Source organism: Odontesthes bonariensis, chromosome 8 (genome assembly GCF_027942865.1).
Source record: "Odontesthes bonariensis isolate fOdoBon6 chromosome 8, fOdoBon6.hap1, whole genome shotgun sequence".
Classification (NCBI taxonomy): Eukaryota; Metazoa; Chordata; class Actinopteri; order Atheriniformes; family Atherinopsidae; genus Odontesthes; species Odontesthes bonariensis.
In genome coordinates, this window is record NC_134513.1 from 9538799 (window position 1) to 9560224 (window position 21426).

Below are 21426 nucleotides of genomic sequence, written 5' to 3' on the forward strand. Positions count from 1 at the left end.
CTGTAGAAACAGCCATGGAAATAACTTTTACACCAACAACCAATTTATTGTTCACCAGTTAATTTAACATGCATGTTTTGGACTGTGCAGCCGACACCTGTCTTTTAACGCTGTCTACAGTATTTACTTATACCTTAAGTCAGTTATATACTCTTAGTTGTCAGTGAGGACTTCTGTACCTCTATAATTAAACAAACAAATCATTTTCTGTCTTTTCGGGGTTATATATATCTTTGGGTTCACAAATAAAGCCCTTATTTCTGTTCGTAAAGTTGAAATCTTGCCTTGTTAATGGGAGCAAGTTAACATCTCTGAGTGTTTTTCTGTGTGATCTTCGCATTTCTCGACAACCGTTCTACTTCAAACTTGTTGTATTTCTGACATAGACTCTGTGTTTCATGTAGCCACCAGATCTGACGCATGAAGACAATGGAGTAATGCCTTACGGTACAATCCTGGTGACGATTGCTAGGCACTGGCTTCTACACATCTCTAGACTCCCACTTAAAGTGTTGAACTTGTGAAAAAGTCGGTTGTCAACTCATCTATAGCCAACTTCACAGGCAAATGCATTTGGGCCGTCTCTCTTTTTGAGACTTTCTTGCCACCAGATACGAAGCATCTACTAAAGGAAAGAAACGGAAGGGGGTTATTAAAAAACATCCAGCCAAGAGTTAAAAGTTTAGGAAAAAGGAGAAGCTGAACGATAGTAAGAGCGGGGATCTCTCTGCAAGCCAGTGAAGCCAGTCGGGACATAGAAGCCCGTGTCTGACCCAAAGACTTTTGCTCTGCCACTGCAGATCCAATGAGGAGCCAGCAGGGTGTAATATATCAATACATCAGTGATGCTCGAGCATGTTTTCTCAGTTTTGCTTGATAGTACCAGTGAAAAGTGTGTTTTACAGACACAAACCCTCTTTGTTCTTTGTCACTGTACACACTTGATAATTCTGTATTTCAGTTTGAGCTCTGACATTCGTGCTTTGATATGCCAGTCAACTTCTTACCGCGGGAGATTTGTTGTTTGATCTGCCTGTCATTTGCCAGTAACTGACTGTCATGTACTATTTACTGTTGGTGACTTTTTTTAAGTCCTGAGCTTGTAAGATTTGGAGATGAAACTCTTGCAGAATTAGAAACCAGTCGACGCTGGGAAGGTTCAACACCCTCTGGGTTTGTGCTCGTCCAAGACGAGGTTGTAAATCTTCAGTTCCAACACCTAAACACAATATTCACAGCTTGGGGAAGATGCAAAGCATAGATGTTTTGCTTATTTAAATGCAGAGTGTGTTTAAGCTTGCAGCTTTTTCTTGAAAAAGGATATATTTGATACACAACAATAAAGAGCCAATAGCCTCTTCAAATCAGTCAATATGACAAGTTGCTGCGACATCATGTTGCCATCAGCTGCTGTGGAGAACAACAATGCCTCCACTTAACATGTTATTGTACCATCAAGTTTCTTTTAATCACTGACATTATGATAATGCTATAAATTAATCCTGCCAAAAAGATGTTTTCATGCAAGAATCAATATGCTGCCGTGAGTTCATTGAATAAACAAGCCCTTAATTATTCCTCTGCTGTTGTTGTTTTTTTTGTTTTTTTTCATCCTTTGCAGAGCTACCGTACGGCTGGGAGAAAATCGATGACCCCATTTACGGCAGCTACTATGTTGAGTAAGTTTGGTTCATCTTGAATATGGAATGGCTTGCTCTTGATTTTCACCGTGGCCCGCTGGTCCTGTGTTAATCATATTTATTAGGCGCAGTCCGGCAACGTATCTGAGAAATAGTTGCCTCTGATGTGCCTGCTGGCTTGGAGTGAAGATTATTAGGCTGTGTGTGCGTGTTTATCAACATTTCCATTACCCTCTCTTTTATACACTCACGGTGCACATATCTATTAGTAGATAAACTCAGGAACAAGTATTCTGCACATCCTTTCATCTGTATCAATGTGTCTCACTGTCAGAGGTGTCAAGTAACGAAGTACAAATACGTCGTTACTGTACTTAAGTACACTTTTTAGGTATCTGTACTTTACTCCATTACTTATTTTTCTGCCTACTTCTGACTTCTACTCATTACATTTTCACACAAGTATCTGTACTTTCTATTCCTTACATTTTCAAAACAAACAGCCTCGTTACTCTTGGCTTCAGTTTAATGTTTATGTATTTCACGGCATGTGCGCCATCCAATACAGATCAGTGGCGCCATCCACACCTAGTGAGAACGAGTGTAATTGGATGAATCATATAACGCAAACACTCATCGGTTAGGCTATTCGTCAAATTTGTGCTGACACACAAGGAAATCGTCATTCGTCAGAAGCAAGCAGGTGTTCTACAAACTGCAAACGCGAAGCTGCGCGAAGTGTGTGCCACGCCACAATGTCGGATTCAGAAAAAGATGGCGAAATGTCTGAAAGGTCGGACACAGGCGAGAGCGTATCGGGAGATGGAGACGGAGACCAACAAGACCTTCCTCATCCTTGGCCCTCTCAAAGAATTTTTCGAAATAGTCGGGTGCAAAAATGACTCGTGGAAAATGCAATGCAAACTCTGCACACCCAAGACTCACGTGTAGAACTTATCAGTTTTCAAATTAAGCTTGCAATTCATATAGTGGCATCTACCTTTTTGTGTGTTTTTTTTTATTTTTTTATTTTTTTATTTAAAGGTTACTCTATACTTTTATACTTTAAGTAGGTTTTGGAGCACATTCTATTTCACTTTTACTTGAGTAAAGAGGTCAAGTTGATACTTCAACTTTTACCAGAGTGTTTTTAAACTGCAGTATCTATACTTCTACTTAAGTAACAAATGTGTGTACTTTTGACACCACTGCTCACTGTAACTGCTGCAGTGGCTAATGCTCTCTATTGAACTGCTTGTCCCCTCCCCGCGCAGAGGGGTTGTTTGTTTGCTCTCCACTCTGGAGCATAGGGACGGGTTTTATTTTTAGACAGGCAGGGGGAGACATTTCGATCGATTTTATTTTTTTTTTTTTGTTGAAGAAAACCTGCAAAATGACACCTCTTATACTCCCCTCTCAAGATGCTCTTATTGCCTTGCTTTGTCGTCCTGTAAAAGTCATAGAATAAGTTAGCAGACCTTGAAGTTATGTAACTATGCAAAAATATAGTAAAGCTGTTTCATAATTAGCACTTTGATACTAGAGTGTTCATTAAAAGATAAGGAGACAAGAGAAAGATGGGGTGTGTGTATGTGTGTCAGCGCAAAATGCAATCTCCAAGAGTGAGGGAAGTATCTAATGATGACTAATTATTTCCCACTGGCAAATTACACTATTCGTAGTCAATGACTATCTGGCTCTTACAAACTAAATTAAGGACAACGTGGGACGTCGAAGGGAATTGCAGATGCACGTGCACCTCTCAGTTAGTGATTCACATAATTCTGGTCACGCATTGGGCTGAATTGTGGAACATGAAAAAAAAGCCCAGAATCAATCGTTGGTTCTTTTTCACTCTGCAAAACCATTCTGCGGCTGTTACATAATCTGGGGGACCAGCCATTTAATTAATCATCAGAGCAATATCTGCTGCAGTGCCAGGTTTATTAGGGCTGATCTATGAGAAAGGGAGGCTATGTTAAGTGCAGCAGGGTTGTGTGAAATCTGAAATCTCTGCTGCTGTTCTTTTCTTAATCATCGTAGTCATATAAATAGAAGGACCCAGTTTGAGAACCCAGTCCTGGAGGCGAAGAGGAGACTCCAGCAGCAGCAGATGCAAAGCCAGGGTCTGTCCTCACTGCCCCTTCCCACCATCTACAGAGGTAAGACCACCATGCTGATCTCCCGACTTTTACATCTAAAATAACATCAATATTATACGACATGTAGTCATAGTGCCTGAATGTTTTAGAGACTGCGCATGCACTGTAATGAACCTTTCTATAATGATTGCATTGTCAAGCTTCCAATTCCCTTTTGAAAATTGTGTTTTCACATCCATTTACAGAATGCGATTCTAAAAGTTTCTTATCCCCGTAATCACAAATGGAGAATAAGCTGTTTGAATGTGACAGCATCGTAATACACAGTTTATTTTTGAGATGCGGTGAAATGTCTAAATCAACTCGAGATACTTGCCTCTAAAGACAGATCTGCCTCTTTTGGATGCACTTGCTCACTACTTTTTTATAGCCTTTAGCCCTATTCGGACGGGACTAGTTCAATGGGGGGACCTGGGGTAAACTAATAATAACCGGGAAATCTAGTCCCGTCCGAACGCGCCATGTCAGTAAAGATAGCGGAGTATGTTGGTAAACTTTGCCAAGAATTCTACCTCCTGTGAAACGGTCCGGAGTATCTACCACAGATAATACTAATCCTGTGCGAATGCAACCTTCGGTAATAAGTACGGAATATGTCGTCACATCCTTTTAAAGAGAGAAACAATTAGGTGTGTCTGTTTGCAAACATGGAGGTTCTGGATGAAGCGCTGCTTGCAAGCACGCATGCTTCGACCTGGTCGGCGCCATGTCTGTTTACAGATGGGGTTTACGGAAGTGAAATGAAGACGTGCATAGCATCCAGGATGTGACGGTTGTGCATAACCAACAACTCCTCCCATGTTAGATGAATATTACAGGGATTTCTTTTCCCGTCCGAATTGGTCATTTCTTCTCCCTGGCGTCGTCTGGTTAACCAACATTACCATACGTCCCCCCACTGAACTAGTCCCGTCCGAATAGGGCTTTTGACAGCTAGGTCATGTAAAGTATCTTTGAGTTAAATGTTCCTACATTTGAAAGGTCTCAAATGACTCCAAAATGTTCAGAGATCAGGGCTCTCCAGTAACCACCTGACCGAGGGGGGCCTTGGTCTTTCATTTCGCTGAGGATATTTCTTCACTACTTTCTTTCTTCTAGTTTTTGTCATGCTGCAGAATACATTTGTTGCACGTCAGACACCTCCCTGACTTCGAGGTCAAACTGGACTCCTTTTAGGTGGAAAGCATTTGTAGTTACAGAAGATACCGAAGCATCGGAAACCTGGAACACTAAATCATTTAAACAGAAGTAGTAAAAAATTCATAGACATGAATTCAGTTTTTATATGAGTTCACAACAAAGTCTGAGAAATAGTAAGAACATAAACTGTTCATGTCTACAACAATGCAACTGATTTTTTTTTTTAACCACAGTATCCAGTTAATTCTAAGTTTTTACATATCAGGACATAATAATAACTCATTAATCATCAGTAGCACGTGTGAGCACTTGGCAATGCCAAGAAGAAAAGACGGCAGTAATGGAGGATATTAAGGTAATTTCTAACATATTTGGAGTCCACCATTCTGGAACGAAAGATTTTTCCCATTTGAAAACATCCACGACAGTTGCCAATCTTCCAGGAGTGGACATCCCAGCAAGTTCAACCAAAGGGTCAGACCATGCACTCTCAGAAACTGCAAAAAAAGCTCAGATTCTACTGGCCTCAGTTAGCATGTTAAAGTTTGTGACAGTACAATTAGAAAAAGACTGAACACGTATGACTTGTTTGGAAGGGTTGCAGGAGAAAAACCTCTTCTCTCTAAAAGGAACACAGCAGCACAGCTGAAGTTTGCTAAGTTTCATCTGAACAAGCCACAAGACTTCGGGAACAATGTCCTTTGGACAGATGAGACCAAAGTGGGGATTTTTGACCATAATGCACAGCACTATGTTTGGATAATAAAACAATCATGGCATACCAGCACAAACATCTGATACCAACTGTTAAACGCAGTGGTAGGGGGCTGATGATTTGGGCTCGTTTTGCAGCCACAGGACCTGGACATCTTGCAACCTTGAGTTCCACTGTATACCAAAGTATTTTAGAGTCAAATGTGAGATCTGTCTGACGGCAAAAATGTGACTGAAACAGGACAATGATCCCAAACACAGGAGAAAATCTAGAACACCCTTCATCCATCCAATTTCTATACTCGCTGAATCCGTCGGTCGGGTCTCGGGGGGGCTGGAGCCTATCCCAGCGATCATCGGGCGAGAGGCGGGGTACACCCTGGACAGGTCGCCAGTCCATCACAGGGCCACACAGAGACAAACGAGGCGACCGTGCTAACCACCACTCCACACCACAGTGCAGCCCCAAATCTAGAACACAATGGATGAAAACATGTCCAAATATTTTTGACATCTTACAAATTTCATGTCATTTGTTCTTTTTTGCTGTTCATTCAAGGTTGTTTTTACCCAATTTGAAGATCTTTTTTTTTTTTTTTGTTATCCCTGAATCCTGATATATACCGATTAACCTTAGAAATGACAAAAGTCTTTTTTACATGACTGAGTATAGTATAGTAATGGGTGGGGTGCCAGTGTGGTGACTTTCACTCATTTGATAAATTGATACCTGAACATGTGGGTTAAAATATGGTGTTTGGTTTGACTCGGTCTTTGGTTTAATGGCTGGTTCGCTGCTACCTGATTCCACTTCTCACTCTCTGCCAGTTCACAATAGTAGGATGTATTGCTAGAAAGAAAACTGTCTGGACTGTGGAGGTGGTTTGTTTCCGTAGTAACATAGTAGAGCACCACACTGAGATGAGAGCCAATCTCCGTGATTACACTGTGTACAGTCCAGTGAGGCTCTCTCTCCTCTCTCCCCAACCTTTTTCTTCCTCCTCAATTTTCCCCTTTTCAAACTTTGATGCCAGTGGAGGATGCCAGCCCCTCTGCCACCCTCCCCAGACCCCCCCGCGCTCAGGTCGGCCTGGTGCCCGAGCGCTGCCACAGCCTCGGAGACCTCTCCCGCTCGCCAGCTCTTGGACGCAGGGCTGCTGCGTATGCTACGTCCTCATCCGCTGATGTCTCCCCACTCCGGCATGTTCTTACTCGGCGGATGAACATGTGCCCCCATCACCAGCAGCATCAACAGCCACTTCACACCTCCGCCTGCACTGTGGTGCTAGAGCAGCCTGTCTGTAGCCCCTATTCCCTGTGGCACTTTGTCAGTAAGTAGGCCAAAAAAGAAGCAAAGGGGGCTGACTGTCGTCCTCATGGCTGCCTGCTCTCGTGACTTACTGTAAGCATGCAAACCCGCAAGCAAGCTTTTCCCTTGAGGCAGTTGAGGGATTTGTGCATTGACTGAGCACTATGACTTGTCTTATTTCCTGGCATAAACAAACAGAGAGGGTGATCACTCAGTGTATATCTGGACAAGTGACAACAAACAAAGGATGTAAACTTGCACGTTAGCCATGACGACTTTCCAAAGTAAAAAAGATAGGAGACTTGCTTTAGTGTGACTAAGCTTTTTGGCTGAGATGCTCTCATTACTACTCAAGGCGCTCCTCTAAAAATTTACCAGCTCTTCCTCCTCCAGAAATCTCCCAGTTCTTCCCTGACCCCCCCACCCCCCCGAGCATCTTCTCTTGGAACTGATCCCCGACTGGGAGCATGTTATTTGCTGAATTTTGCTGCTTAGGACTTTGACTGAAGAACTGGACCACTGTTGCTCTCTGTACCCCCCCCTGCCATCATTTTTCAGCTTTGGAGGAGAGTCGGATGGCAGTTTAGTATGTTTGAGTGTGAGGATGGATTTTGCATTTGTGCTCCTGCACAGGAGCCAGAACTACTCGGCCACACCTGCGTCTTTCAGCACCACAGCTCCACCTGTGTCCCAGTCTGCTATGTAGCTGTTGAGATCATGCCCTGCCAGTTTCCCTGTGGCTACACCCTTATCTAATGGATAAGCTTTTCCCATGCCCCACCTTGTTAGCATTACCCCGCACCAGCTTTAATCAAGCCAATCATCTAATCATTCCAACAACTGCTTCAAAGCTTTTTAAGAACCGTTTTTGTCTCGTCTAATTCTTTTTTTGTGTACTCTGTAGAAAAGCCACTGTTCACACGGGACCCCACTCAGCTTAAAGGCAGTTTCTTGTCCACATCCCTCCAAAAGAGCAACATGGGCTTTGGCTTCACTATTATTGGAGGGGATGAGCCTGATGAATTCCTCCAGGTCAAGAGTGTTATCCCCGATGGGCCCGCCGCAGCTGATGGAAAGATGGCCACAGGTAAGCCCCAGGCATGGCTGACACAAAACCTGAGAAAGTTCGCTTTCAAAAAACTATATATTGTTCATTTGGCCTGGTTGCCTTTAGAATAATCAGAAGTGAGTTGTCCAGTTTTACAGGTAGGCCCTAAAGAGCCTTTTCTTGACTACAATAGGACTGGATGGCTTTGAGGCTCAAGGCACCAAAAAATACATCTGAAAAACTCAACAGTGGTGTCTTCATTCAGAAATCCAAGACATGACTCAAGAAAATTTTGAAACTTTGTTAAGGAGCTATTTTATTTTTCAGTCTGCCAAGAAGAAAGTGTGCGTCTGCTAAGCTTAGACTCATAAAATGAAATGGGAAATTAAAAAAAATAAAAAATTGTTATTCACCCCAAAGGGAAATGATATTGAATTGGATATATATTAATTATATATAAATATATCATAACAACAGGATGAGATGTCAACATAGCGTCATGCTCTTTTTAGATGTGGAGGTGTCATTCATTGAATTGACATTTAGCCCTGAGGGTCTCGATCACAGTGTTTCAGATCAGTTTTTGGAGTCTCTGTGATCGCTTTGTAAAGGTACTCCATCGCCTCTACGGGGTTAAGTTTTAAGGTCTCTTTCCAGGCAACACGAAAAGGTTCTCGACTTTAGATGACTTTGCCTTGGATTTTTCACAAGTTCACCACAAATTTCCACCCTCTGTGCAGTGGGAAACTGAGGCTAGTGGCTACTGCTTATTAGGTGCAGCAGTAGCATTGGTCTGGGCTCTTGCAGCTCGGCTGCAGTTATTTATCTGTGTCCTCTTATTACGATAAGTGTAGTTGAACTGGATAGGTGTAAAATTCAGCAAATGATGCTATTATTGTCAACATCCTGTTAAGAGCATGAACATCGCTTTAGTATATGCTCTCTTCCTTTGGCGTAGTGATACAATGAAACGTTTTAGTCTTGTGGGAAGAAAGTAGATTCCCTTGTCATTTTTTGAGCTCCACATTTTGACAGTAGATGTGCTAAAATCTGAGCAACTCTCTACACAATCTAAGCAATATGCAGTAAAAAAGGCCCTACAGGCCTTGATCATATGATTTTAATAATTAACTTTAGCTTTCTGCAAGTGTTACCAGGGCACATGTTTTTCTACATTCTCCCTCTTGTGCAGTGCAGCATACACATGGTCAAATTGAACCAACCGCATCCAAATGTTCACACAGAAATACATGCCTCTTCATCTAAAGATGAAATGACTACAGGTGCATCAAACATGCTTACATGCATAAGCATGTTTTGTTTGCAGGTGCAGCTTACCAGCCTTGCATTGTGTTTGCTATATGTTTGGATCTATGCACATACCAGGGCACCAATTGTAAGGTTTTGTTCTTCCATTAATCATGACATGGACCTTATAAGCCCCATAACTCCTGGCTGTGGCCACATGGGGGTGGGACTGCAGCAAACGCTCGCAGATGCACCCAAGACAAAAACTTCTGAATTAAAGGTCGAGAGAAGAGAAGTAGCTGGCCTGCTGGGATGTGTCTGACAAATACTGAAAGGAAATGTAATCGGAGAGCTTCCTCTGTAGTCATGCTTATGAATTGTTGTCATTTCATAACACTGGGACATAAATGTCCTCTTTTTTTTCTAACAAATGTGTGGGTGCACTAACCCAAAATAGATCCCTTGGTGACTAATAAAGCTTTTCCTGACGATTTTGCATATAAACCATTTTGGTTTATGCCTTCTCATCACATCCTCCTACTTTATTTTCGAGTCCCCCTGTCTTATTTTATGCATCCTGTCCCCTGAAATAACTAACAACTCCCTCTTCTACGGTCCCACCACTTCCTCCTTTCAGCTCATCTCCGTCTCTGTCTCACCAGCCACGCTCCATCCCCCCACGTTGCTGCCTCAGACTTCGTGTCCTACTTTTGCTGTAACAGAGCTCGCATGATCACAGTAACTCTGCTCACTCTGCTTTTTTTTTTTTTTTTTTTTTAATAGGAAAACCTGTGTTGGGATATTTTCCTCTTTGAATGTCGAATTCATAATTGCAAGAAAATCTAGAAATGTGACGTTTCTCATGTAAAATGTGGGTTCATATTTTCATGTTTGTATAGAACACAGAGCAGCAGAGCAAAGAGTTGCATTGGCTTGAAGATTAGCGGCTTAGTTTGAATGCTACAGGCAGTGTTTAATGTGAAATTAAAAGGTCTGTTAGCACAGTGTGCTTAAGACTGGGGAATCTAAGTGCTGTAACACTCATTCAGCACCAGAGGGATTTTCTGCTGAACTCCATCCATACACCACAGTGTCTGTTCTGTTTGGATAAGACTGGTGTTTTTTTTTCTCTAGTTCATTGTCATAAGTTTCTGCACATCCTTCCTCAAAAGCAGAAACTGACAAAGGTTTGATGGTTTCTGAAAGTTTAGTGGTGTCAAATCTTTAGATTCTTCTAAAATAACTGTTTTATCTGCATTTGAAGGTGTTACTTTTGAAAATGCAAACAATAACACAGCTTAAGCAGCGTGAAGCAACAAATCTCAGCAGGAGCGAGCCATCTCACACAAGTAATGTTAAACTTGTCTGTGGAAAAATTGTATACATAAACATAGTTGTTTGTGTGCTGCAGCCATAGATAAATGACAAGTTAAAGAAAAAAAAACAAGTGTCTTGCTGAGATATTGGGACGCCACATGCTGCCAAAACAGCTTGAGTGCAGCTTGACATTGAAGCTACAAGTCTGTGGCTCTCAGCTGGGAGGATGGAGCACAACTCCTCTAAAACATGCTCCCTTTTTTGGTGTTTTGTTGATGTACCTTGAACTGTGCAACACACAGGTCACATAATGTTTCAGGATATATATGCATTCATTTGCAAGGACCCTTGCAATAATTAACCTAAACTGTGCCAAAGAATGTTGAAATAGGAGTAAAAGTAAGTCACACATGTTTTTACCTCCCAAAACAAAGAGAGATGGCCATTAGGGTGAAAACTAACACGTTGTTTTTAAACAGGAATGCTTGATGATTATGTAGCTTTGTAATGGATTACTGACTCTTGTAGTCTTCCAGAGTTACTTTTGAAGTTGGTGAGCTTGTTGGTTAGAGTAGCAAACAACTGAAGTTTGTGTTGGAGCAAAGAAACGCCCTTTTGGCGTCGGCAAAGACTTTCAAACCATGCCAAGTTTGGCTTTTAGTGCAGCCCCAAGCATTCTGCTACATTTTTTCAAAATTCCTGACAAGACCCAATGAGCCTTCTCACTATTTAGTGCCTAACCAATTTTGTCATATTTTCGTTTTATAGGTTTTGATAATATGCTGACACACATAAACTGAGGCTGACACACATTAAACCACAGACCTTAACGAAAGCCCGCACCCTGCTGCGAGTCAAAACTGTTGTTATTACAGCCTCGTCCTCTCAGCAGGGCCACAGAGACCTCTTGTTATGCCGACAGACTCCTGCGCTAACAATTAGATGGAGATGAATATGTCAAAAGGAATATGCAAGGTTGGGACAATGAAGGATGACTTGGCTGGGAGCGTGGGCCTTGGTCCCGAGGGGTGTGCACAGTCGAGGTCAGTGTGATGTGGAATTACAATAGGCCGCACAAGGTTTTGTCCTGGATGAGGCCTGCTTGATGGCCACAAGTGTGTTTTCAGCTTTGTTCTCTTTGTTGATGCATCCATTTTTACTTTCCACACCTGTCCTGGACATTTTTTGTGTTTAATATATAGTAATTTTGTCTAGATCTTTCCTCTGATATCTCTTGGTATCAAAGGAAAAACATTTTTTCCTAAAATTCAGATTCAGAGAATTTTCAGATTGGTTTTATTTATGCTTTAAACAACTGAACAACTTCCCTTTTAGTGTTTGACTTTTTTTGTAATGATTGAGAAAAATTTTCTGCTTTCACCTTTCATTTAGTAATTCCAAATAAAAACATCAAAAGAATGTTCTCCAAGAAACGTTTAAAGCGGTAGCTCTTTGAGTTTAGCCACATGGACAACAAACATGTGGCTTGTTATTATCGAGAAATGCCAGTGTCCCTCTATTCTGCCCCGAAAAAACTGATTGTGATTTCTCATGAGCGGGGAAACGGCTGCTCATAAATGTATAAAGTTTGATGCAGAATCAAAAGTGACACTTGGAAGTGACGCTGTTTGTGTCATTTTACAATTCTGTGAGCGCCACTGTTGTAATTAATCTTACCTCCAGATTACTTTCGCATGAAAGTTCTGAAGTTTCAGAGGGAGACATCCACGTGCCTGCATGCCAGCTCAAAAATCTGCGTCTGTTGATGCTCTCCTTCTCTCTTTGTTTCCTCTCTGGTCACAAATAATGAGGATGGCGCACACAGTGGGTGCGTTATGAGGTCACGGCGCCATCGTTTGTTTTCTGCCAGTGTGCTCAACTATTGATTCTGACACCAATGCTCAAGGCAAATGTCGGCCGTGTTTACCCGGATTAATTAAAAACTCCCTCACGTTTGTTGCCTCAATCATTTGTCTGCACCAGAGTTTACAATGAGAGCGAACAGATTATATCTTAATTTCCATTTACGCTGAGTACTGTTACTCAGAGGGATCAACTGTTGGGCTGCACTTCCACAGTTAATGCATGAATTTAGATGGAATTATCTCATGGTTCCAGAAAACAGCCTGAAGTGCCATTGAAATAATCTGATTGGTAGAGTTTCAAGAGACGAGACCCGGTCCCGGTCACTGCTTATTAATCGGTTAAAAAAAAAAACGCCACAGTCGAGCATAAAACACCATATTTAGCAATAGGTTTTAGATAAAGATGAGCTTGGGTGCGCAATGCTGTAATGTGGGAACATTTAATTGTCAGCTGGTTTTATTTACAGTGCATCGTCCTACAGCGAGCAAATAAAAGCTCTGAGCCCTTAAAAGGCAAACATTTTAACCACTTGCCGTCCTCACCATGTTTCCACTTAAAAGGCAGATAAGACATTATCTGTGGTGATGTTTATCTGTGGAAACGAGTTATGACTGTTTGGACAATCCAAGGAGAGACGGTGTGGATGTATTGTAGTGTACTGGTGAGTGTTAGAATAGCATTAGTGAGCTGAAGTCTTTATCAGATCCAACCGAACTGTTCTTTGACAGTTATTTGTAACTCAATGCAGTGAATTTAGGGTTTCTTTTATTAGTCTTCTTGGAAAATAAAACAATCATGGAAAGTATCCGGCTGCTGGTACTCACAAGGATGTGACTTCTATTTATTGGTCAGTTCTTTAGCTCACTCAAACGGCACATTCCACCCTCTATCATTGAAATTCAGCCCACTTGTTTGAGTTCAGCTTTCAGTTTCTCATATTGTTTCTCTGTTTTATGATTTTCTCTACTTTTTTTTTTTTATTAATCAGCTTTTGATTGTGTCTATTAGTCTTTGAGCTTGTTACATGCACGTCTATTTCTGTGTGAGTTTTTGCTTCTTGAACTTTGGTTCATTTTAACCTTTTTAGATTCCCTGCCTCCTTTCATGCAGTTCCTTTTGTTCACCAAGTTGAAATAAAATTCCTTTTTGTTTGCCTCACTCTCACCATGTCCTCCCCTGGTAGTCAGAGGCTGAGAAATAAAGTATTTCTTTAAACCTTTGGTCTTAAAGAGGATTTCAAAAGCTGCCTAGTAACATTTCAGAATGTTTGTTCAAAGGCACATTTTGGTCTTACTAGGGTAACCGGAAACAGTCTTGGACTTGTGAGAATTACTGTCTGTTTACTGCTGTTTAAAACAGAAATGATAAACAAGTGCCTTGTATTGTAAGGATATTTTGTTTAGAAAAATGATTAAATACGGCAATATTTTGCTATGTAAGCATATGATGTAGTAGTTTAAGCTGCTTATTAACTTAAAATGATAGTTCAGTTTTTGGTTATTTGAATAATTGTCTTTTTTTGGGTTGTTTTTTTTCTTCAGGTAACATTAAAACAATATTTATTATTATTTGGAATATTCCAGCCATTCCACTTTGCCTTCATGTGTCTCTCTGTCCTCCTTCCCTCTGTAGGTGACGTCATTGTCTACATTAACGATGTGTGCGTCTTGGGTACCACCCACGCTGATGTAGTCAAACTCTTCCAATCGGTACCCATCGGGCAAAGCGTTACTCTTGTGTTGTGTCGTGGCTACCCTTTGCCATATGACCCAGAGGACGCCACAAACACCAACAACAACACCACCACCATCATCTCCCCGTTGGGTATCATGGAGCAGCGGCCCATCATGGTGAACGGCAGGACGGGCTACGACAACTACCTAGACTATCTCAGCCGCACGGCGCGTTTCGTCTCGGACTCCAGTCAGGACCAGGTTAACGCCCAGCAGCAGCTTCTCACTGCTCACCCGGGGGACACCCACTTAGACGGCTCACTTCCTGCCACCACCGGCAACACACCGCCTGACAGCGTCTCCATGGCATCGTCAGGGGCAACCCAAGGGGAGCTACTGACCCTGACGATGGTGAAGGGCGTTGATGGCTTTGGCTTCACGATCGCGGACAGTGTCACGGGCCAGCGTGTTAAACAGGTTCTAGAACCGCAGGGCTGCCCAGGCCTGTGTGAGGGCGACCTGATCGTGGAGATTAACAAGCAGCCCGTGCAGGGATTCACGCACGCTCAGGTGGTGGAGCTGCTCAAGGAGTGTGCTGTGGGAGCTGAGACCAGCCTGGTGGTTCAGAGAGGAGGAACAGGTAAGACCAGAGGCTGCAGGTACGGATGCTGCTTGGCTCAGTGGCAACACTCAAATCCCTCAATCATGTTTGTCTTTTTATATCTGTCTGCTTATTCCTCTCCGTCATTTTCTACCAGAGGAGCGAAGTGGGTTTTTCTGTGTGCTTCAGTCAAGTGTCTGTAGAAAGTTATTACTCAGTCCTGCATTGAACAGCAATGGCTGACTGATGCTCGGCTCCTCTCAAGTGCCCTTTCTAGTCCTTTTGCTTTTATGTTCCTCAGTCTGGTTTCCCTTCACTTTACTTGAGTAGAGGCCACTCTGCTCACTGAGTCATACCTCCTATCAGGAGACAATTACACTAAACTCTCAAACAGCTTACTTCTAAGGCCGGTATCTTTGACACTGAAAGGAAAAAGGGGACAGCCTTGTCTACCCTAAATGAATATACGACTCAAGTGACAGAACATACAGTACTATGTAAAAGCCTTTAGCCTCCCTTGTTTTTTATGTTGCTTCCAAGAAGCCAAGCTTTCTTGTCATCCTTTAAAGTGGTCTTGAGCAAAGGTTCTGCAGGTGTATTTCTCACACAAGTTTTTCTTTGGACATTGGCTGCTTTTTCACTCATTTTCAGTGTATTTTTTTAAAGTTAAGTCACTTAACACTGACCTATGAATCATTTAAGCATGAAATGGTGCCTAACTAAAGGGAAGAACCAGGGGTTTTAACTACACGTCACTTATAACTTTGCAAAGAACCAACGTTAAATCGTCTGTTTAGGCACTTTGTTACTAGTAGTCTGTAACAAAGACACATGTGTTCTCATTTCTTTAGTTACATCGACAATAAATGACAAAGTTAACACAGTTTGACAGACATGAAATTGTTTGTTTTTGTTTTCTTCCAAAAATGGTGTTTCCCAAAGAGCAATTCGCTGAAAACTTGGCATATCTCAGCTTGGTGTGTTGTGAAAAATAAAGAAGAAAGTTGGCAAGAGAGGTGGATCAGAGAAAGAAGTAGAAGGCCTAAAAAAAATTTTTTAAAGTATCTGAAAGGGATGTTCTTTAGACATAAGAAAGAAAAAAAAAACTTTTAAAGACCTGGCAGAGGGCCTGAGTGATTCAGCTGGCCCTTACGTTGATCCATCTGCTGTTAATTTGGGCCTCATCAGAAATAGTCTCAATGAAAGGGTGGCTGTTCTTAAGGAAGAGAAAAAAGGAGAGAAGGTTTAGGTATGCCAAATGACACAAGAACTGGACTCAAATCAGTGGCGACAGGTCTTATGGAGGGATGAATCCTCCCCAGAGGCTGGATCTCAACATTACTGAAGCAATGTGGGCTCATAATGACAGAGAACAAATGGCAGCCAACATCCAAAGAAGAGCTTTGAACACGAGTTTATCGTAGACTGGGAAACTATTCCTGAAGACTACTGAAAGAAATGACAAGAAAAGACAAGAACATGTTTTGTTTTACCTTATACACTGTATTTCCGTTCATGTTTGAGCATCTCAGTAAATTGCTGCCACTATTTCCTGTTTTTCTGCCATTTAAAGCCCTGAAGAATGGCTCAGGGCTTTTGCACAGTGCTCTGTTTGTTTGAAGCCTGCTGCGATCCATCTACAACCTGAAGTTGTCTTCTTATAGAATTCTCAGTGTGCATCTGTCAGAAAAAGCATCCAATGCTCTGACACCCAAGATTAAAATGTTAGATGTTTTTAATTCAATCTCAAAACATCAACAGTTGCTCTTCATCAACCAAGCAGAAAGGAAATATCTGTGGGATCCTCTTCTTAAATGACTCCTCTTTCTGTGGTCACCTGTTTTTGATTTAGCTCGAAATGATGACACACAAACCCAAGCTCTCACGTATTTATATTGTGACCTGTAAGCAAAGTAATTTTTGCAATTGCTTTTGTGTGTATCGCATTTCTTGTCCTTTTTTTTTTTTTTTTTTTTTCCCTCTCTGTGTTGTGTAATGTCACATACCAACCATAATGCCAGCTGCCTGGGTGCCACTGAGACTCACCCACAAAGGTCAGCGGCGCCCTCTGAATATATTGACCACCGTTTTATTCTCCTTTAGGCGGCCCGTGTCTCTGTTAGTGAGCAGGGAGCTAGAAAGCAGGGAGAGGAGGAGAAGACCAAAAAAGCCTATAGCTGTCTCAAAAATCTAATTTCCCAATTAAAAACGTAAAAACACATCGTCTCCTATTTAACGGTAAAGTGCTCCCACCATCTGTTCAGGTGTTAGCCTACCTCTTGCAGCAGAGTTGTGGAAGGCAGAAATAAATATTCCCTTCTACAAAGCAGACTGTTGGCATGTGGAGGCAATCGCAACCTTATTTGCATGCTTTGACTTACATTCTTATTCCAAATCTGGATATGATTTAACGTTTGGGCACAATGTCGCATCTGTTTGTGTTGATTTTCTTTGATGTAATAAGCTGAGAGTCCTATAGGTGGACAAAAGTGTGTCTGCAGGTGACACGCATATGTGTCAAAATGAATAAATGTAAGAAAATGTGCCAAACTGTCCTGGTTGGGTGGGGTTTAAGATACTGTGGGTCTCATGGGAGTGTTTGGGGGATTTAACCATGAAAGCACTTTAAGCTCATTAAGATCAAAGACATCAGACCCCTCTGGGAGAGAAAGATCACAATAAGCTCTTTCTGATTTGTGTTTTTGAACTATTTTCATTGTGATGGAGATAAACAAGGAGAAGTGGGGCTAAGCTCGAAACCATGTACCAATGTTTTTGATGTGGCAGAGCTAATGATTTAGTTATTTTTGTTAAGGTCTTGTGATGCTGTTGACTTTCTTCATTTTGGTTCTTTCTGCTTGGTGCTTGCAGACTGTGTTGTTTTTTTTTTTTGTTTTTTTTAACAGGCAAGTACTAACACAGCTGTGGCCCCTAAAGCAGCAATAAGGGCAAGATAGCAAATCACCTATTTACTCTAGTTGTAAATGAGATAAAAGACATTCTTATGTACATCCTGTTTAGGAATAGTAGATTGTTAATATTATCATTACATATGATAAAATGGAGTATTAGTAGGTGTTAAGGTGCAAGGAAAAATGAACAAGAGAAAGGCTCTACAGAAACATTGGTGAGTTATTTTACCTCTAAACTCAAACCCTATGCGTCTGCACTTTTAAATCAGACACTAAGTGATAAGAAATTGCCGACTATTTCACTCTATATTATTGCAAATTGAAAGTCTTTTGGTTTCTGGATAGGACTCCCGCTATCATGAAATATTAGTTGATGTTTAATTGCCCCACAAAAGATTGAGGTTAGTGATTTTTCATTTTCAGCTCATTTTATGCCACATTTGGTTTTAGAATTGGGGTATTACTGCCTTTGTTTGCTGTATTTGTGCTGCAAATTACCCCCCTTCCGAGTTATTGGGTTCTCCTTTATCATTTGGCTTAAACCCAAATTGAGCCCATAGTGATGCTGTGGTTTTTAGTTTTTGCAACTTAATTCCAGTAGACGAACCGCAATTGGTGGAATATCTCCTACTTTCATCTAGCTGGTTTTACACAGGTGAGGTGGAAATAATGTGGAAATTATTCTGTTATGGAAAATGGGAAAGTGATCAGCTCAGCCAGACACAGTCAGGCAGTTAAGGTAATAATTGTAACAGGCTTGCATCTAGACTGTTTAATCAGGCCAAAAAAATTTTAAAAATTCTGATAAGGATGATTTTTTTTTTTTTCTTAATACAATGTTAAAGTGGTTTTCATGCCCCTATTAGACAATCTACTGACAGGTAGTCTACAGAATAAAAGATGATCAATACTTGTCATTTCAAGCCTTAGAATGGCTTATGGGCATCGACAAAGGTTAGTATATTTCTCTGGAGACTCTACTTGCTCTAAACTGAAAATTGATGATAATTACAGGCAAATCAGTTCAATCTCAATTGTGCTGTTTGGTCTTTGTCATGTGATCGTCAAAAACGCATTAACTTAAAATGCTCTTACTTATCACAAGTTGTTTGTTACAGGGATTTTAGAAAATGATCCAAGCATTGAAATCATTTAATGTCATGACATTTTGACAAGGAAAGAGGGGCTGTAAATATTTCTGTTTCTGAACAAAACTTTCACCAACGCGATCAATTCAATTAATTTTCTTTTGCCATCTAACTTCATGAAAAAGGTGTGCTCTATACAGTTTTCCTGGCTATTACCAGCCAAATAAAACTGTCACCATGCTGCTGGAATGATGAGTTGCCTCTTCACAGCAGTTTGGCCCACTGCTTTGGACCCCCCGCATGGCACCTGCCACAGAAGGGATTGTGCCACCAGACGACTGACTGATATCAGTCACCAAACCAACGACACGCTTCGATCTCTGGCCACCATCTTCAAATGTTTGCCAGTTCAAGGGCAGGCACACGGTTCCTTCTAATCTGAAGCAGGAGACTGAACGAGCACAAGAAGCTTAATGAACTTCCCTTTGATTTTGCTGACAGAGCCACCACCTCTTTACATGCAGAGATTGACAGCTTTTATGTTTTTTTTATCTTCTACATATAACTATAGAGCTGTCTTAATGGGACAGTTGCTATGACAGCACCTTCCTAAGTCCATCATCAGAAATCTGAAATGACCGGTGAGACGAGGGTTTCGCAGACTGAGTTTCATAAATAATGACAGGACTCTCCCACGTACATTTTGTTTGAGCGGCGGGTCTTTAGCTGTACACATAAAATACAGAGAGGAACTGAAAGGAGGCAGAAATCGAGGAAAATGACTCAGTGAAGTAGAAACACCAATGTGCAGAGGAAAAATGTGACAGCAGAGTGAGAATTTAAATAAAAGAAATAAAGGAGAGTCGACATGCTGCAGTCTCTGCATTTCATGCTCAAGTTGGTGTTGTCATGGACACAGTAGCTTAAGGGGCCGTTTACACGGAAACGAAAACGGGTTAAAAACGCAAAACCTTTTTGCGGATGCACTATATCGTTTAGATGGAAACGGCGTTTCGGGGGCATGAAAACGCAAAAAAATGAAAACGCCCCCCAGAGTGGAATTCTTGAAAACGCTCCACTGTCGCGCCACCATGTAAACGATGAAAATGCAAAATTGCGTTTCTCATCACATAGAAATGACGTGACAAGCATAATAAAGCGCCAGAAAACCGTGGGAAACACATCAGTAGGCTATCAACATGTCCGTCCCTGCGGACTTTCAACTCGCCTCGGTAATTGACGTTCAAGAGTCATTTCATCACATAACAGCAATGATGAGCGAGAGTAGTAAAGAACAGACCAAAAATATGAAGTACGTTCTCGAAATTCTTGAAGTTCTTAGAGAGGGCAGGCGACCTAGACAGATGTGGGTGAGACCTGGGAGGACTTCTCAGTGGTGGGATAACTTCATGAATGGAGTGGTAGAAAGACTTGGTCTTGGTGGTGTTGCCACCTAGCCATCTGGCGTGTTTACTGCATCGATAATGAAACGTCACACACTTTTGCGTTTCCGTATGCACGCAGAGTTTCACCCTAAAACGCTCATCTAAACGTAGATTTAAAAGTGAAAACGAAACGCCACTTTTGCGTTTTGGTTTCAGATCGTTTCCGTGTAAAGGTAGCCTACAGCAGGTAACTCTTTAGAATCAATAATCTTGGTAACAATCACTTATAATTGACATCAACAAAAGAGACAATCAGGAAAAAAAGTGGCACCTTGTGCCAAACACTGCACCACTTATTGTCGAAAACGTTCTGCCTGATCCCTTCAGCAGCACCAGATCACCTTTAAATGTTGACGAGATCTTGGTGAAGATTCGGGGTCGTGTCTATGAAAGTAATCCTCAATGCTAGTTTTTGTACTTAAGGGAGCATTTGATGTTGCTAGGAAACTAACAGAGACATCAGAAGGAGGACAAAAAAAAAATCCAGCACAGGAAAACGAAAGTTACGTATGTAACTACGGTTCTATGAATCCCGGATGACCGCCAGAGGCGGTGCTGAAAGCACTGAATATCCCTTCGCGCATGCGCCGTTCGAGTAGTAATACCAACAGAGTCACACCTGTGACATGTCGGGTGATCAATCAGAGGCTATATAGCCTGGTGTCATCCGACACTCTGTTCCTACAGAATCTTCTCGCGTAATGCAAGGATTCTGAGTGACAGAGAAGCTCTGGCGGTCATCCGGGATTCATAGAACCGTAGTTACATACGTAACTTTCGTTCTATTTCATCCCTACTGACCGCCAGAGGCGGTGCTGAAAGCACTGAATGACTAATACCAGCGGCGTCACGAGGAATCCAGAGCAAATACCTCATTGAGAAGGCTCAGAGGACCCTCGCCGCAGAACCTGATCCAGAGGATGAGGGGAGGCCACATTCACCCTGTAGAAACGGGTGAACGTGCTCGGGGAAGCCCATGATGCAGCAGCACATAGCGCTTCCATCGGAACCCCTCTCAGGGCAGCCCAGGAAGCAGAGGCGCTCCTGGTAGAGTGTGCCTTCACCCCAACGGGAGGGGAACAGCGTCCCGTAGCGTAGGCGTGGCAGATGACATCCACGATCCAGTGGGAGAGGCGCTGTTTGGAAAGGGGACAACCCAACCTAGGGCCTCCATAACACAGGAACAGCTGGTCTGAGCGTCGAATAGCAGCAGTGGCTGCAATGTACGCCTCCAGTGCCCTCACTGGGCACAACGACCGAGAC

The 21426-nt window shown here is 42.0% G+C and overlaps 1 protein-coding gene across 8 annotated transcripts in view; it reads left to right on the forward strand.

Moving 5' to 3' along the window:
- magi2a (membrane associated guanylate kinase, WW and PDZ domain containing 2a) overlaps nucleotides 1-21426 on the forward strand; it is a 206139-nt gene that overhangs the window by 141358 nt on the left and 43355 nt on the right. For 6 of the 8 annotated variants that reach the window (XM_075471589.1, XM_075471590.1, XM_075471592.1 and 3 more), the window contains exons 7-11: nucleotides 1622-1679; nucleotides 3684-3802; nucleotides 6691-6987; nucleotides 7870-8052; nucleotides 14077-14757. In XM_075471589.1, coding sequence (XP_075327704.1) covers nucleotides 1622-1679; nucleotides 3684-3802; nucleotides 6691-6987; nucleotides 7870-8052; nucleotides 14077-14757 — 1338 coding nt within the window. The remainder of the gene's footprint in view (nucleotides 1-1621; nucleotides 1680-3683; nucleotides 3803-6690; nucleotides 6988-7869; nucleotides 8053-14076; nucleotides 14758-21426) is intronic. The other 2 variants (XM_075471593.1, XM_075471597.1) reach the window with 1 other exon arrangement.